Raw genomic sequence first — 17,788 nt, 5'->3', positions numbered from 1 at the left:
CCTTTTTGTAAAAATGAATACACGTAGCTACATGGATATTATACTAGATGCTGTTATTAAATGTTAAGAGAAGCACTGCTACCCAATGTTTGTGATCTTGAAGAAGAAAAAGTTGTGTGGAGAAGAGGATAAGGGAATAAAGATGGTATGATACGTAACAGACCACTTGCCATGGAACGCTAAAATAGGTGCAGTCGCCATCCTGCCTTGTTCCAGAGATATAGTTGGTACTAGTGCTGGTTTACATTCACAACATTGAAGATAAAATAGCCATGAAAAGAGATGACATGATTAATATCTGCTCTGGAGATCGACCGATTTATCGGCATGGCCGATTAATTAGGGCCGATTTAAAGTTTTCATAACATTCGGTAATTGGCCTTTTTGGATGCCGATTATGGCCAATTACATTGCAATCCATGAGGAAACTGCGTGGCAGGCTGACCACCTGTTACGCGAGTGCAGCGCGTCAAAAGGACCTAGTTGCTAGCTAGCATTAAACTTATCTAATAAAAAAACATCTTCACATAATCACTAGTTAACTACACATGGTTGATGATACTACTAGTTTAACTAGCTTGTCCTGCGTTGCATATAATCAATGTGGTGCCTGTTAATTTATCATCGAATCACAGCCTACTTCAACTTCGCCAAACGGGTGATTTAACAAAAGCACCTTCATGAAAAAAAACACTATCGTTGCAGAAATGTACCTAACCACGAACAGCAATGCCTTTCTTAAAAGTATATATTTTTAAACCTGCATATTTAGTTAAGAAATTCATGTTAGCAGGCAATATTAACTAGGGAAATTGTGTCACTTCTCTTGCGTTCAGTGCAAGCTGGAGTCCGGGTATATGCAACAGTTTGGGCCGCAGCTCCATGCGAACTGTGAGCTAATTTGCCAGAACCTTACATAGACATTGAAGGTTGTGCAATGTAACATAAATATTTAGACTTAGGGATGCCACCCATTCAATAAAATACAGACGGTTCCGTATTTCACTGAAAGAATAAACTTTTTTCCCCCTCAAAATTATAGTTTCCGGATTTGACCATATTAATGACCAAAGGCTCGTATTTCTGTGTTTATTATATTATAAGTCTATGATTTGATATTTGATAGAGCAGTCTAACTGAGTGGTGGAAGGCAGCAGCAGACTCGTAAGCATTCATTCAAACAGCATTTTACTGCGTTTGCCAGCTGCTCTTAGCAATGCTTGATGCACAGCTCTGTTTATAACTTCAAGCCTATCAACTCCCGAGATTAGGCTGACAATACTAAAGTGCCTATAAGAACATCCAATAGTCAAAGATATATGAAATACAAATGGTATAGAGAGAAATAATCACCGCATCATAATTCCTATAACTACAACCTAATAAAATGGGTTGATTAATCGCCATCTGCTTTTTTTGGTCCTCCAATAATCAGTATCGGTGTTGAAAAATCATAATCGGTCAACCTCTAATCTGCTCTATATAATACATTTCTATACATTTTCTGTAACGTTGCACCCTTCAGAACAGGCCCCAGACCTATGTTAATATTTACACTGCTCAACAAAATCACTGCAAATGTATTTTCCAGATGCTGCAATCGAAGTGAGTTGACTGTTGTCAGTGATGTTCCTTCTGTAGGTCTACTTGCCATCCTCTGACTTTGAAGCATAAAGACATGTTATGCTTCTACTAGACTGTTCTCAATACACATGCTACACCTTGCCCTGTTTTATTGTGTATAGATGGGTTGGCTGACAACATCATGAAAATTATGGGCGCACATCGATGTGGCCGGAAGGTGCACGTTATGATTCTGAAAAGTCAGAAAAATTGCAACAATGAAAGAAGCTGCCTTTTGGGGGATCGTAGGTGGCTTGTTTCAGTTCATATCTTGTTATTGAAGCCATGTCTTGTTTTGACTGATGTCATGTCTATGCCTATATGGCAAAGATTTGCTAGCTAGCGATACCAACAACTGTATATATGTATTTGAGAGACAAGTGCTCATTGTGCAAATGTATTTGTTTTCAATAAACATTTGGAGATTAAATATAGTTTACTTGTCAACAGTCTAAGCCAACCCCGTCTGTTTTGCCCCATAGATGCGTATGTCTCGAAACAACTAACTTATGTAGGTCAAATGTTCTTTTCAGCTTCGCTCAAAAAAAAAAAAAAACGATTGAAAAGTAGACCGCTGCTGGAAACTAACATTGCAGTGCTTGAGGCATCTCTACAGACCAGGGTTCAATTCCAGGCTGTGTCGCAGCTGGCCATGACCGGGAGACCTATGAGGTGGCGCACAATCGGCACACAGTTGTCCGTGTTAGGGGAGGGTTTGGCCAGCCGGGATGTCCTTGTCCCATCGCGCTCTATCATCGCGCTCTATAGCACGCGCTGCTGCTCTATAGCACGCGCTGCTGCTCTACAGAAAAAGTAGCAGTGCGGCTTGACAGGGTCATGCTTCGAGAATGCATGGCTCTCGACCTTCGCCTCTCTCTCGGCGATGGGACAAGACTGTAACTACCAATTGGATATCTCAAAAATTGTGGAGAAAAATGAGTAAAAAGTACCCAAAAATTATAATACACATTTTTAAAAAGTTGTTTCCGTTATGTAATTGAAACAATGTAAATGTACATTTGTTTCATACATTCATGTTTCAGGGAAGAAAGAAATGAACATTTCAGTTTACATTTGTTTTATTATCTATTTTCAAATCTTACAAAAAATATGACAAAATAAAATAAATAATCCCATTTCCCAGTATTATATTTTTCTTGAAAATAAAGATTTTTTTTGTACAGTGGTACATTGGAAGAGAACATGATGTCTTGTCAGTGAGGCTGTTGTGAATATGTTTTTAAAAATTTTAGTTAAGAGGTTTAAGGGAAGGGGTCTACATACTGGTAGCTCTACAGTACACCTGAACACCACTTCACGGCATCAACAGCACTCCTCCCACAAGTCTCCAGAAAACGTATGTTTTGGGACTGAGAGGGACCTTTTCATTATAAAGTTGGAGGAAATACATTCCTAGCGTGCAAGGAATGTGTTTGCTGGCCTCGTAAATGCTCGCCAGCTAGCTAACCTGTTTGCAATTCCTTTAGCGTTGCTTGCTGGCTAGCTACAGAGTTTAGCTGGCTAGTTAGCTACTGCCATCAGTTGTTGTGTTGGTATCATATTTGGCCTATTCCACCATTTGTAGAATGCATACTGGCATTTGAATGTAGCGTGGGATAAGGGAATCCGGACACGGTAGACACATTAAATATAGGTGTAGACACGACGCATTCGTAATACCATGATCCAGAACTCTGATCGGATATTAAACTGAACTGTCAAGTCAACTGTCAAGTCTAAACACGGCCTCAGTTCTCTTCTCATAACCCTTGTAATATTTGTAACTAAGCAGTGCAATGATAGAACATCAAAAGGTAAACTCTTTCAGAGTACTTCCTTACAGTTTTAAAATACGTATAGTTGCATTGATACTGACATGAACCATTTCACTACTTCTAAGAAGCTCTGTCTGATAAAAGGGTCAACGTGTTTAGTGAGGTCAAAGGATATGGACGGCCACTGACCCAAGGCAGGCTGCATCTCGATGGTCTTACTAACATGGCCTGAGCTCCTCGTCTCCTTTCCATCATCGGCACTTATCTGAAAATACCGGACAGGTAAAAGCAACATGTTAGTTGCCTGCTGGGAATTTGCTTTAGCTTGTCCATTTCTTTCAGATCAGGGAAATAGAGGAAGCCATTCAGAACTACGAAGATACAACCTGTATCAAAGGTGAAACAAACAAAGAAACCAACCTAGTCTGGTTCCAGAGCTGCGGCGGGCAGGTGTACCATAGACTATTGTTAGTAACAGTCATCCATGACAGAAAACCTGATCAAACACTTCCAAATGTGTCTGACTAAGCAGCTGCAGTAAAAGAGAACACAATTGAAATCATGTCTCAATCGTGTCATCCGTGGCCTAGTTATTTGGCATTATTCACAAATGTATGGTGACGATGATAGTAATCAAATGGTTTCCTTGTTATTTGTACAGAATTACTTAATGGCTGTAGAGTGAGGGGGAAATGTAATGATAAGGTCCCAAACAACTGCTCTTTCTGTTTCCTTGAAGTGCCTTTTCAGCTCAAATACATTCTCATGTAACTACTACTACCAGTACTAGTTCAGTCAGTCAGAGCTCAATACTCATTGTTTCAATCATATGCATGAAAATACTCAACCTGGTCTCAGAGCATTTCTTATCATTCTGTACGTAAATCTAAGAAACTCCACTTAGTATGATGTCGTATGATATGTATTAATTTGTGATGTCCATCACCAACTTTGTATGATATGTTACAAATTACAATTCGTATTATTATGTTACAAATTTGCAAAACGTCCAATATGTTACGAATTTGCTAAATGTATATGTTACGAACATTAGCTAGGCTAGGGGTTAAGGTTAAAGGGTTAGGGTTTGCTAAAAGGATTAAGATTAGGGGAAGGGTTAGGCTAAAGGGTTAGGGGAAGGGTTAGCTAACATACTAAGTAGTTGCAAAGTAGCTAAAAAGTAGTAAGTAGTTCAAGTTGCTAATTAACTATAAATTGTCCATGATGAGATAAGTAACCATACTAAACATAATATATCATACTAACTTGAGTGTCCCGGATGTACATGTACTATGTTATGTCTAGTCTATGAGACCAGGCTGAAATACCATATTGAGTTTCATTGCAGAAGCATGACATTATTTTGTAGCTTGTATAATTACAGCAAGGCAATCCATGCAAAATGAAAGTTTATGCATGTTTTTGCCAAAATTCATATTTGATAGGCATTTTAGGTAACCTCGTCTCATATTTAAAGCACAGAGAGAGATGAAAAGGACAGTGTACCAGGGAAGCTTCCTTAGATTAGGTTTCCTATTTCAGAAGGGAGACAGGTGTGTGTCTGGTTCAGCCCAGATGGAGAGAGGAGAGATGAGATGTTAATACCCACACTGAGAAGCCAGGTAAGGTGGAGGAGATCGAAAAATGTGGGTGGTGGAACAAGAGATGCAGTTGGCTAAGGCATGGACCAGTAGAAGACTAGTGTATATGGCTGAGCCACTATGTCCCTCCAATACTATATTATTGCAAAGATCCTAGCCAAAGAGGATGACGTGGAGGTGCAAAGTTAGTTTATAGCATGTCTCTGTGCTGAATATCTGCTGTGAATTGCAGTGGTTCTTCTCTTCAATGAAGAAGACTAGATGTACTATGAGTTTATAGGCACAGATCTAATGTTAGATTACCTTCCCCAAATCCAAAATTGAACAGTAGGGGTGGGGGACACACAACTGACTGTTGATCAGTATCCAAGGACAATGCCACCATACTCTAAATTAGAGACGTATAAACCACTTTCTTGTTCTCTTGGCACCATCCTCTGGCCACATTATAGAAAATAAAGATGGTTGAATAATCCCTTTGGTTTTTCTTATAAAAGGAATTTAGAAATCTGGGATCTCCAGAAATGTAACTATGTTCTCACATGCCAGAAAGGTACTGCTTTGGCAACATCCCAAATGACATTGGGATCATCAGCCATCCAGATGAAATAACAACAGCATCAGTATAAAATACTAGCGATAAAAAAAGCAAGTGTTTGCATATGTTAGGTTGTGTTATGAGCCAGGCTGGTATGGTCCTTCCTTACACCTGCAGAACAAGCTCTGCTGTCTCAGTGCAGTACTTCGGGGTTTAGTGCAAATGTTCTCTCTTTCTATCTCACTAATCTAGTCAGATCTTTGTGTTGAAATGGAGTGCCAGGATTAGTATACTGTCTATAATGTGTCTCTCTACCGGCTTGAATGGGGAGATATTAGAATGGCACACAGTAGACTACAGTAACCCAAACTCTCCATAGCACATACTGTATACTGTCTAGTCTACACACAGATCCACGTCAACATCCTGTGGCATCTTCCTTCATCGGACTCTCAGTTTCCTGGGCAGGCATCAGTCAAAACAACTGCCATTCTCTCCCGCTCTTTCTTTTCCTCTCTCCCTAGAACACATGGTTGTCTTTTATCAAACGACTTTCATCTCGGCCTTTCACAACATCCACTCTCACTGTCAGACATACACTTCAGATATTCCTGTTGTTTTCTTGGGAGGTATATACTAAGCTCGGGTGGTTCTTTTTGCTTTGTAAATAAAGCTCATAGCACTTCATGTATGTCTTTAAATGGGAGATGAGGCGGATGAGAATGAACTTGACGTGTTTTGCAGTACTGCTCAAATTTGAAACACTGATTGATATTGCACGGCTAGCAAAGCCGCTTCGTTTAAGTAGAAAAGCTGATAGTCCTTCATAGTTCAAAATTTGTAAGAGATCAGGCGACCATTTTGTGGATGCTACGAAAGGTCTCATTATGCCTTTGATAAATGTTTTTCCTTCTCTCCCCCAAAACTAGGCTATTATGTTTCAGTGGCAAGATGGCTACCAAGAGGATTTAAATTTTCAGATGAGAATAAATCAAGATAAACTGCTCTCCCTTTTTCCCCAAAAAAGTTTTAGAAACACAGCTCATGCATGTCTATATGTATTGCAGACAAAAGTGAGGTATGTGTGTGTCTCTATACGCGCACGGGTTATGTTTTCATCATCATCGCCATCAGCCCATTCCCCTCACATCCTCTAGGCAGTGTCTACATACACAACCTCAGACAGCATGGAGAGGCTTGGCCTTTTCACCCCACTTATTTGTTCCTTGTAGTAGATATATCAAGTTAAGTTCTCACAGCAGTTTATTATCTCTTTCCAAAGAGAGACTAGACTTTACGGTCCGGGGAGTCTGTGTGGTGTTCCTTCTCCCCTGCGTCCCCTCCAGGTGAACGGCTCTCGCCCGTCACCCCATTCAGGTCAGACTTGGTGAGCTGTTTGTCAGACACCTGGGACCCCTCTCCTGGTCGGGGTAACTGGGTCCCATTCACACAGGAGCCCCCCTCCGACTTCCCAAAGTTAAACAGTTTCCCCGGGTTGAATGACTTGCTTGGCGACTGAGACCACTCCTGGTTACCACTTGGGAAGGTCGCAGACATCGTGTTATTCGTTGCCGTGGCTGCCGCTACTGCAGCAGCGGTCGCTGCCGCTTCCTTCTTATTCTCGGGCGACTTGAGGAACTTGAAGCTAAGGAACCCGGGGAGCTTGGGTTCGTTTCCGGTGGGAGACTGAGGGGAGCGCGCGCTGCTTGAGGAGAACTTGTTCTGTAAGGGGATGATTTGTTTGAGCTTCATCACGTTGTTGTTGGCCAAGAGGGAGCTGGGCCTCTTGGGCTTGTCCCCCCCTCCACCCCCCCCAGTGCGGGACTTCCCCCTATGGCTCTTGTCGTGGTGGTGGTCTCCCCCAGAGGAGTCCTTCCCCTCATCTCTCTCCCTTTCCCTGCGAGCCTGATACTCCGCCTGCCTCTGCCTTTCCTCCTCCTCTCTCTTCCTCCTCTGTAGCTGTTGATAGTGTTGCTGTGCTTGCCGCTCGTGCCTCTGTAGGGAGAGAAACAACCGTTACAACAACTCATACAGTCACAGTCTGACAAAACTGTGCGCACTCTGAACCGAGAAACTATCTATTCACTCTTCACCTCTACCAGGTACAGCCAGAAGAGGATGGTTTCTTTTCTGGGGAGTTTTCCTACCCAATGTGCCTCTGCTTGCTCTTTGAGCTCTAGGGCGAGTTACTGTATCACTTTGGGTTACTGGGTCACTTTGTGACAACTGGTGATATAAAAGGGGCTTTCTAAATCAATTTGATTGATTATTGATTGATTGATACAATGAACTCCTCACAACACCAATATGATTCAGGCATGGACAATTTACCTTAAAGGCCTCCCTGCGTTGGTACTCCAGTTTTGCTATCTTCTCTCCTACCCAGCTGGGGATATCTGGGATCGCTACGTGAATGATATACTTCAGCAGGATGGCAAAGTGCTGAGAGAGAGCGAGCAAGACAGAACGTTATAACATTTAAAAAACCAGGCTGGTCAGGCCTTTTGAGTTAGCAGGCCCAAGCCAGAGAGCTGTTTACATGTGAGTTGTTTACTGGCTGCAGTGCTGTGTTGTGTTTATTTAGCATGTTGAGACTGTCCTATCCTGTCCACCCCACTCCCTCCCCTTTATACCTCACCACCGGGAGTGTGACAGAGTGGTGGAGATGTCCAGAGATCATGTAACACTTGAGCTTTCTTACAGGTACGTACAGTCTCTGGCTAGGAGTAGGGTTCACATCACATCACCTGCCCTGTCAACAACCACAGAAGTAGCCAGGAATGATCCGCCTCATTTCACACTTACTCATTTTTACTGCTATGGGCACTTAGTTGAATAGCTGAAAGCTGCCTCAGAGAAGGATACATTTCATTGAGGTAGCTGTGGCTAGCTTCAAAATAGTATTGCCTGTTTCTAAGCTTTCATAGGGGCTTAAGACACACCTGCTGCTGACTAGTGAGCAAGACTAGCTTCAACATGGTAGATACCGTTCTAACGAAAATCCCTTCTCTGGGATGTAAAACAACTTCGACACCTTTACTTACGAAGGATTTAAATAAAGGAGGAACTTAATATGAAATTGCAAATGACATGCCCAGCAGTCTCCAAAATATTTGTCATATTTATTATTTTGACTTCATTTTAATCTCATCTGAAAGCCTGCTAGTATACTGCACACTGAGGACGGCTTGATGCCAAAACGCATTGGTGCAGCTGCAGGTCATAATAAACATTTGAAATGTGTCTTGGAAGACGCTACTATGACCACAGCTCACCGAGGTGACTTTTAAAGAGACAAGTCTATAAGGCCTGCTGGGCTGCTGTCAAATGGAGAGGTTGAGCTGCTCTGAGATCAGTTGACCAGCCATATATCCTCCCCTCAACTATTAGAAGACGTCAATCAAATATGACTCTGGATCAGTGCTGAGTGTTAGTCTACCTCCTACAAAACCCCTATTTAAACCCTGCCAACACTGAAACAGAGTGAGACTCAAAAACCCAATCAGCCAACTGAGCTAAAGCCTAGGCATTAGCTGATGTCAGGTGTGTTACTGTAGTAGAGTCTGTACTTCGAGGATGACAATGGAGATGATGGCCATCTCAGGGCTGAGCCAGGGGAAGAGTCGCTGCAGCTGACCACACTGACCAATCAGGTAACAGTTGACTATGATGGCGATTAGACCCATGGCTTCCATTGCTGTCTGCAGAGAGAGAGAGAGACACACACACACACACAACAGACAGGCTTACTGTATTTACATGCAATATAACACATGCTTTCAAAGCTTACACAGGGTAAATTCATGATTAGGTTTATACTAAAGGACAGGGCTCTGTTTATGAAATATTAGTGCTGGGCTGCAGTAAAAGCCCGTGAACACTGTGGCTTTCCATAACCAGTCCCCCGTTCCCACTGCCGGTATTAGGACTGTCCTTTATTCCTACATGTCACTGTCCCTTAGTCCAACCTGTCCTTGTCCTACTTGTCATTGTCCCTCAGTCCTACATGTGCCGTCGCTCAGTACTACCTGTCGCGCAGTCCTACGTCCCTCAGTCCTACCTGTCACTCAGTCCTACCTGCCACTGTCCCTTAGTCCTACTTGTCATTGTCCCTCAGTCCTACCATCCTGTCCCTCAGTCCTACCATCCTGTCCCTCAGTCCTACCTGCCACTGTCCCTCAGTCTTACCTGTCCCTCAGTCCTACCTGCCACTGTCCCTCAGTCCTACCTGTCCCTCAGTTCTACTTGCCAGTGTCCCTCTGTCCTACCCATCCTGTCCCTCAGTTCTACCTGTCACTCAGTCCTACCTGCCAGTGTCCCTCAGTCCTATCTGCCAGTGTCCCTCAGTCCTACCCGTCCTGTCCCTCAGTCCTACCTGCCAGTGTCCCTCAGTCCTACCTGCCAGTGTCCCTCAGTCCTACCTGCCAGTGTCCCTCAGTCCTACCTGCCAGTGTCCCTCAGTCCTACCTGCCAGTGTCCCTCAGTCCTACCTGCCAGTGTCCCTCAGTCCTACCTGTACTTCAGTCCTACCTGCCACTGTCCCTAAGTATCATTTCTACTTTTTTTTTGTAAGTTCTTTCAATTTGACATTATATTAAGTACTGAGCTTGAACAGACTGTTCTACCTGCCACTGTCCGATGCTCTCCACCCTCTGACCAAAGGGCCTCTGCAGGCCGGTACAGAGCTTTAAGGCGTCGCTGCGGATCTCTATGATGTTGTTAATGAGAGCACACATGGCCGCCAAGGGGAAGGCTGAGGAGAAGAGAACCACATAGCCAAACTGGACAAACATCTCCTGGTAGTCCTGGAAGGTGTCCTGGAAGGGACAAAATACACAACAGACACTGTCAGCACTGTGACATGGATAGATGATTATCACAGTGTTTAATATCTTTATTGTTTCAGTAAGGGCCAGAACAAAAGTTGTGTAAATGTAGTTGTACGTGTATGGGAAGTTAGCTAGTCATGGCTAACTTTGCCTCGCACAGTGACGTCAAAAGACCTAAAGTAATATCTTACTGATTCTCGGTGCAAGACACAGACACCATGCATTTACATTTCTTGGTGGTAATACATACTGTATCTGCACTGTAGGGTTGTTCCACGAAAAGAGTGCCTTTTGCGTCCCTTTGATATTTTAATACGAAATTGTGCACCAATATATTGCATTTTAAAAGCCAGTTATATTAGGGGCCTCCCAAGTAAGCGCAGTGATTTAAGGCACTGCATCGCAGTGCTAGCTGTGCCACTAGAGATCCTGGTTCGAGTCCAGGCTCTGTCGCAGCCGGCCGCAACCGTGAGACCCATGGGGCGGTGCACGATTGCCCCAGCGTCATCCAGGTTAGGGGAGGGTTTGGCCGACAGGGATGTCCTTGTCCCATCGTGCTCTAGCGAGTCCTGTGGTGGGCCAAGGATGGCACGCTGACACGGTCGCCAGGTGTACGGTGATTCCTCCGACACATTGGTGTGGCTGGCTTCCAGGTTAAGCGGGCATTGTGTCAAGAAGCAGTGCTCTCGACTTCCGCCTCTCCCGAGTCCGTACGGGAGTTGCAGCGATGAGACACGACTAACTACCAATTGGAAACCATGAAATTGGGGAGAAAAAAAAGGGGTAAAATATGAAAAAAATATCAGCCAGTTATATTAAATTAAGTGCCTTTTAATATAGACCACATGGAGAATTCAATAAATCTTATTTTTATATGAATAAAGACTTGCTCAAGTGCTGACATACAGCATTTTGACACGCCCCCCTGTGCACCCTCTGACTTATAGGAAGATTTTAACCCACTTAACCAACATTTCTCCAAGTTTTCACCATTAGTAGCTAGGTTTCCATCCAATTGGTGATAGATTTTAATGTGCATATTCTAAAATTTGCATGAAATAATATACATTTTCCCACCAGATATGCTTCAATCAAATATGTGTTTCTATCAAAAAAAGGCTTTGCGTGATGATGTAGTGCACTTAAAATACCCTTTGAAGTCAAATGGAGTCAAACTCTACTGATGTTTTTCTCATAAAAATGTTGCACCATATAGCATGTGCCCACTCTGGTATTGGCACTTGTGCTCTAGCTAACAGCTCTTAGATACAGTGCGGGTAGGATAGCCTACATGATGAGATTATTATGGAGAGCATCATGGTGTGGGGGTGCTTTGCTGCAGGAGGGACTGGTGCACTTCACAAAATAGATGGCATCATGAGGGAGGAGACATTTTGTGGATATATTGAAGCAACATCTCAAGACATCAGTCAGGAAGTTAAAGCTTGGTCGCAAATGGGTCTTCCAAATGCACAATGACCTCAAGCATACTTCCAAAGTTGTGGCAAAATGGCTTAAGGACAACAAAGTCAAGGTATTGGAGTGGCCATCACAAACCCCTGACCTCAATTCTATAGAACATTTGTGGGCAGAACTGAAAAAGTGTGTGCGAGCAAGAAGGCCTACCAACCTGACTCAGTTACACCAGCTCTGTCAGAAGGCATGGGCCAAATTCACCAGCAGGGAATTTTTACTAGGATTAAATGTCAGCAATTGTGAAGAACTTAGTTTAAATGTATTAAGGTGTATGTAAACTTCCAACTTCAACTGTATCTATGTATGTGTGTTTGTGTGTGTGTTGTCCTACCTCATAAGTCTGCATGCAGCTCTCAATCTCAGCCTGTGCCAGAATTGTACGCTCTTGCTCCTCTGGGGGGTCGATCCACGACTCCCTCTTGGTCTCAGAGTCTAGTCTCTCCAAACTCCTCTGCCTTCTGTGATGACGCACCCTCACTGTGCTCTCCGGCCCAGAAGGCAGTGGGGCAGCTGCCACACTTTCATTGGCCAAACCACCCGTGTCCTTCATCTCATTGTCATCGACATCATCATACGTCTCGAACACCGAGGCCGGGTCCATCCCCTTCTCCACCATGGTGGGGCTGCCATCCTCCAGGAAACTATCCTCTATTGTAGGGACGCAGCCCCCTCCAGACGACTTCCTGTCCACCTTCTCTATGAAGCTAACCTTCCTCAGCTTCAGGCCACAGTCTATCAACTCCTCGTTCTCTCCCTCACTGAACCTCCCGCTGTCTCCCTCCTCCCTCTCCCTTTCCTCCTCGTCAGGCACCCCACATCCCCCGTTCAGACACTTCTCCCTATAGAACAGCAGAAAGGTTAGGCTTCCACTTACTTTAGTCTAATCAACACTATTGTATGTAAATGTCAATAGGTCACACATCCTCAAACAATTCAAAACATAGGCTTGTCTATAGTCAAAGAAACATGCCCTAAAAAACCCTCTAATTTAACTTATTCATGAATGAATATAAGCCGTTGTGTCAGCATTACCTGCGGCCAGGCTGTCCCACCCCGGATCTGGTTCCCCTCAGGCCGTGGCTCGGTACGGCCTGGTCGGTGGGTGAAGCCTGGGCCTTTCCTGCGGCCAGCCGGCAGTACTTGAGCAGGGCTGAGAGGAGCAGGTCCCAGACGCCGTGCAGGGTGAGCTCGCCCAGCTTATGGCGCTCGTACAGGTAAGGCTGCAGCACCTCTTTCACGTTCTGGACAAACTGCCGGGTGATCAGAAGGGTGGCCAGCATCTGACAGGATCAAGGCTTAAAGGTCAGAGTTGTCATGATCGGTCACTGGGTTTGAATACCATGGGTGGAGTTTCCCATAAGTAGGCACCACACTAAACAGAAATACACTGCGTATACAAAACATTAAGAACACCAGTCCATGACATAGACTGACCAGGTGAAAGCTATGATCTCTTATTGATGTCACTTGTAAATCCACTTCAATAAGTGTAGATGAAGGGGAGGAAACAATTTAGACATGGATTGTGTGTGTGCCATTCAGAGGGGGGGAATGGGCAAAATATTTAAGTGCCTTTCAATGGGATATGGTAGTAGGTGTGAAGCGCACCGGTTTGTGTCAAGAACTGCACCGCTGCTGGGTTTTTCATGCTCAACAGTTTCCTGTGTGCATCAAGAATGGTCCACCACCCAAATGACATCCAACCAACTTGAAACAACTGTGGGAAGCATGGGAGTTAACAAGGGCCAGCATTCCTGTGGAACGCTTTCAACACCTTGTGGAGTCCATGCCCTGACGAATTGAGACTGTCCTGAGGGCAAAACTCAATATTAGGAAGGTGTTCCTAATGTTTGGCATACTCAGTGTATAATATTCACTCTGTACTATATATGATGGACTGAAAACAATCCTCTATATAAACCGCAAGCAGTTCACGCACATTCAAATACAGTAGACACACACACACTACTCTGTATGCAGCCTAGTCAAATGTGCGACATCAAAACCATGACATGTAAAACTACTACTGCAGGAATAACTACAGGGCATTGTGCTCAGGCCCAGAGGTAATACCCAGGACACAGACACGGTGTCCTTTCACTGCAAACCATGACCAAGTCAACGCACAAACCACAGATAGCACATTTACAGACAGCCCATAGTCAGTCCATCAGTTTACACAAAGGCCCATTCAGTGCTTATTCATGTTCCTTAACACGAACAGAAAGTGCAGTATGAAAACATATCCCAGACATTTTTGGCTTACAGAAATAAAACACTGGGAATATACAGGAAACACCCAAAGACATTAAAAACAGAGTGGCTGAAAGAAAGACAGACGGAAAAGAGTACAGAGTGATGTGCCAGGCACATGACTTTCACGACACAAACCTTATAGGTCAAATGTCCAAATCCACAGGTAGTCAGACGCTATAAAACCCATAACATAACACTGCTGAACAGACATGTCAAATGCTTCAAAATGTAATTCATATACACAATTAACAACAAAACAGGCAGAACAAAAAACAACTGTGGGAAGCATTGGTTGTGTGTTACAGTATGTGTTTTGTAAATCAACATAGCATTAAGTTCTGGGTCCATACATGTTAAGAGACCAAGAAATGCTAGAACGATGAGCTCCACCCTCTCTCTTCGAAAGATACTAACAACTGCGAAATCGTGATTTATCGAAAAACCCAAAACACTGGGACTACTGCTACTCTTATATTACGCATCCCATTCAGTCCCGACAGATTCTCTCGATTTACACGCATAATCTTTCCACGAGAGATTCACCTAAACATATAAACGCTTTCTATGCAATGCCAATGATGCATAAAGATGGTACAAACGACAAGCACAACAAACGTACAGACTACAACTCTAAACAAATAAGAGCGGGTGAAAGTAAAGCGTTTCGGTACGGCGTCCTGGCAAAACACGAGCCGATCACAGTAGTGGCCACATATAATCTGGCCTAATGTCAATCGGCATTACACTTTTTGGTGTTTTGTGTAACAGGTGTCTCTTTCCATTCACCACTGTTTGGAGGCTGGAAATATGTTGCGAGTGGATGAACATGCGCGGGTAGCCCAGTAAAGGAGCCCTTTGAAGTGAGTGATTGACAATCATATGAAAACATCATAATGAGTTGCAATTATGCCACAATAAATACATTTAAAAAAAGTTAAGACAAATCTTCACAACTAGGCCCACAGAGATCATTTTGAATTAAATAGGGATTCTATATGTAATTCTATGATTAGGCCCATAAAAAATGTGGGGTGCCGGGCAGGTAATGTCGAGATGACTAACCCCTGACCCCACGGTGGTGGGCGAAGTCGTACTTTGGATCTAAAAGAGGCCCTGATGACCCAGCTGGATCTTGGAAAAGAGATATGGAAGCACATTGTCCTGCAGCTGCCTGAGAAGACTCTTGCCCAGTGAGAACACCAGTAACATCAAGGACCACACCACAAGACCAGCACCAAAGACCCACACAACACAGAGACAGATGGAGAAATAGGCAGAATGGAGAGAGAGCAACATGTGAAGAAGGTAGAAGGATTAAGGAAGGAAGACCAGGGAGGTGAAAATGGTTTGGGTAACTTTTGGAAGGAGAGGAAACATGGTGGGATTTCAGTGGCTTTTACCTCTTTCAGACGTTCCATGTCTCTGAGGTAGAATCCAATGTAGAAAAGACTGAGATAAGAATTTACAAACTGAAACTGCAAATAAAGAAACAAAACATGTGAGTTGAAAAACTTTACAGAGAAAGTACAAGTGTGGATTCTGTATTTCAATCATTTGTCATGTGAAAAGTGAGTCCAATTTCCATGTAATAAGGAAGAAGATGACACCACTCACAAGAACCATTTTGATGATGAGATTTTTCTCATAGGCACTCTGGAGTCTGTAGTTTTCTGTGGGGGAAGAAATATAATGTCAGCATTCACAGAAAAAATCATCATCACCTGAATAAAAAGAAAACACACTGCTCAAAAAAATAAAGGGAACACTTAAACAACACAATGTAACTCCAAGTCAATCACACTTCTTTGAAATCAAACTGTCACTTTGGAAGCAACACTGATTGACAATACATTTCACATGCTGTTGTGCAAATGGAATAGACAAAATCAAATCAAATTTATTTATATAGCCCTTCGTACATCAGCTGATAACAGGTGGAAATTATAGGCAATTAGCAAGACACCCCCAATAAAGGAGTGGTTCTGCAGGTGGTGACCACAGACCACTTCTCAGTTCCTATGCTTCCTGGCTGATGTTTTGGTCACTTTTGAATGCTGGCGGTGCTTTCACTCTAGTGGTAGCATGAGACGGAGTCTACAACCCACACAAGTGGCTCAGGTAGTGCATCTCATCCAGGATGGCAAATCAATGCGAGTTGGGGCAAGAAGGTTTGCTGTGTCTGTCAGCGTAGTGTCCAGAGCATGGAGGCGCTACCAGGAGACAGGCCAGTACCGCTACCTCCGCCTTTGTGCAAGGAGGAGCAGGAGGAGCACTGCCAGAGCCCTGCAAAATGACCTCCAGCAGGCCACAAATGTGCATGTGTCTGCTCAAACGGTCAGAAACAGACTCCAAGAGGGTGGTATGAGGGCCCGACGTCCACAGGTGGGGGTTGTGCTTACAGCCCAACACCGTGCAGGACGTTTTGACATTTGCCAGAGAACACCAAGATTGGCAAATTCGCCACTGGCGCCCTGTGCTCTTCACAGATGAAAGCAGGTTCACACTTTTTATTTGATTTATTTTACCTTTATTTTACTAGGCAAGTCAGTTAAGAACAAATTCTTATTTTCAATGACGGCCTAGAAACAGTGGGTTAACTGCCTGTTCAGGGGAAGAACGACAGATTTGTACCTTGTCAGCTCGGGATTTGAACTTGCAACCTTTCGGTTACTAGTCCAACGCTCTAACCACTAGGCTACCCTGCCACCCCCACACTGAGCACATGTGACAGACGTGACAGAGTCTAGAGACGCCGTGGAGAACGTTCTGCTGCCTGCAACATCCTCCAGCATGACCGGTTTGGCGGTGGGTCAGTCATGGTGTGGGGTGGCATTTCTTTGGGGGGCCGCACAGCCCTCCATGTGTTCGCCAGAGGTAGCCTGACTGCCATTAGGTACCGAGATGAGATCCTCAGACCCCTTGTGAGACCATATGCTGGTGCAGTTGGCCCTGGATTCCTCCTAATGCAAGACAATGCTAGACCTCATGTGGCTGGAGTGTGTCAGCAGTTCCTGCAAGAGGAAGGCATTGATGCTATGGACTGGCCCGCCCGTTCCCCAGACCTGAATCCAATTGAGCACATCTGGGACATCATGTCTCGCTCCATCCACCAGCACCACAGACTGTCCAGGAGTTGGCGGATGCTTTAGTCCAGGTCTGGGAGGAGATCCCTCAGGTGACCATCCGCCACCTCATCAGGAGTATGCCCAGGCGTTGTAGGGAGGTCATACAGGCACGTGGAGGCCACACACTACTGAGCCTCATTTTGACTTGTTTTCAGGACATTACATCAAAGTTGGATCAGCCTGTAGTGTGGTTTTCCACTTTAATTTTGAGTGTGATTCCAAATCCAGACCTCCATGGGTTGATAAATTTGATTTCCATTGATAATTTTTGTGTGATTTTGTTGTCAGCACATTCAACTATGTAAAGAAAAAAGTATTTAATAAGAATATTTCATTCATTCAGATCTAGGATGTGTTATTTTAGTGTTCCCTTTATTTTTTTGAGCAGTGTATATATCAACTCAGCAAAAAAATAATAATCCTCTCACTGTCAACTGTGTTTATTTTCAGCAAACTGAAAATGTGTAAATATTTGTATGAACATAAGATTCAACAACTGAGACACACTGAAGTTCCACAGACATGTTACTAACAGAAGTGGAATAATGTGTCCATGAACAAAGGG

At 43.9% G+C, this 17,788-nt stretch overlaps 1 protein-coding gene across 2 annotated transcripts in view; it reads right to left on the bottom strand.

Annotated features, from left to right (window-relative positions):
• Positions 1–2,684: 2,684 nt before the first annotated feature.
• The window catches only part of LOC115145293 (anoctamin-8-like), a 58,447-nt gene continuing 43,343 nt past the window's right edge, over positions 2,685–17,788 (bottom strand). The window contains exons 11-19 of one of the 2 annotated variants that reach the window (XR_010459460.1): positions 15,713–15,768; positions 15,499–15,573; positions 12,875–13,122; positions 12,174–12,681; positions 10,163–10,354; positions 9,107–9,238; positions 7,869–7,979; positions 3,819–7,532; positions 2,685–3,663 (exon numbers count right to left, since the gene is read on the bottom strand). Coding sequence is in view for 1 of the 2 variants with exons in the window: in XM_029686753.2 (XP_029542613.2) it covers positions 6,825–7,532; positions 7,869–7,979; positions 9,107–9,238; positions 10,163–10,354; positions 12,174–12,681; positions 12,875–13,122; positions 15,499–15,573; positions 15,713–15,768 (2,030 nt within the window). In the remaining variant the exon portion in view is untranslated. Of the gene's footprint in view, positions 7,533–7,868; positions 7,980–9,106; positions 9,239–10,162; positions 10,355–12,173; positions 12,682–12,874; positions 13,123–15,498; positions 15,574–15,712; positions 15,769–17,788 lie in introns of both variants that reach the window. The other variant, XM_029686753.2, reaches the window with a different exon arrangement.

The sequence above is a fragment of the Oncorhynchus nerka genome, linkage group LG17 (assembly GCF_034236695.1).
Source record: "Oncorhynchus nerka isolate Pitt River linkage group LG17, Oner_Uvic_2.0, whole genome shotgun sequence".
NCBI lineage: Eukaryota > Metazoa > Chordata > Actinopteri > Salmoniformes > Salmonidae > Oncorhynchus > Oncorhynchus nerka.
Note: the sequence above shows the minus strand (reverse complement) of the source record. Positions and strands in the feature narration are given on the sequence as shown.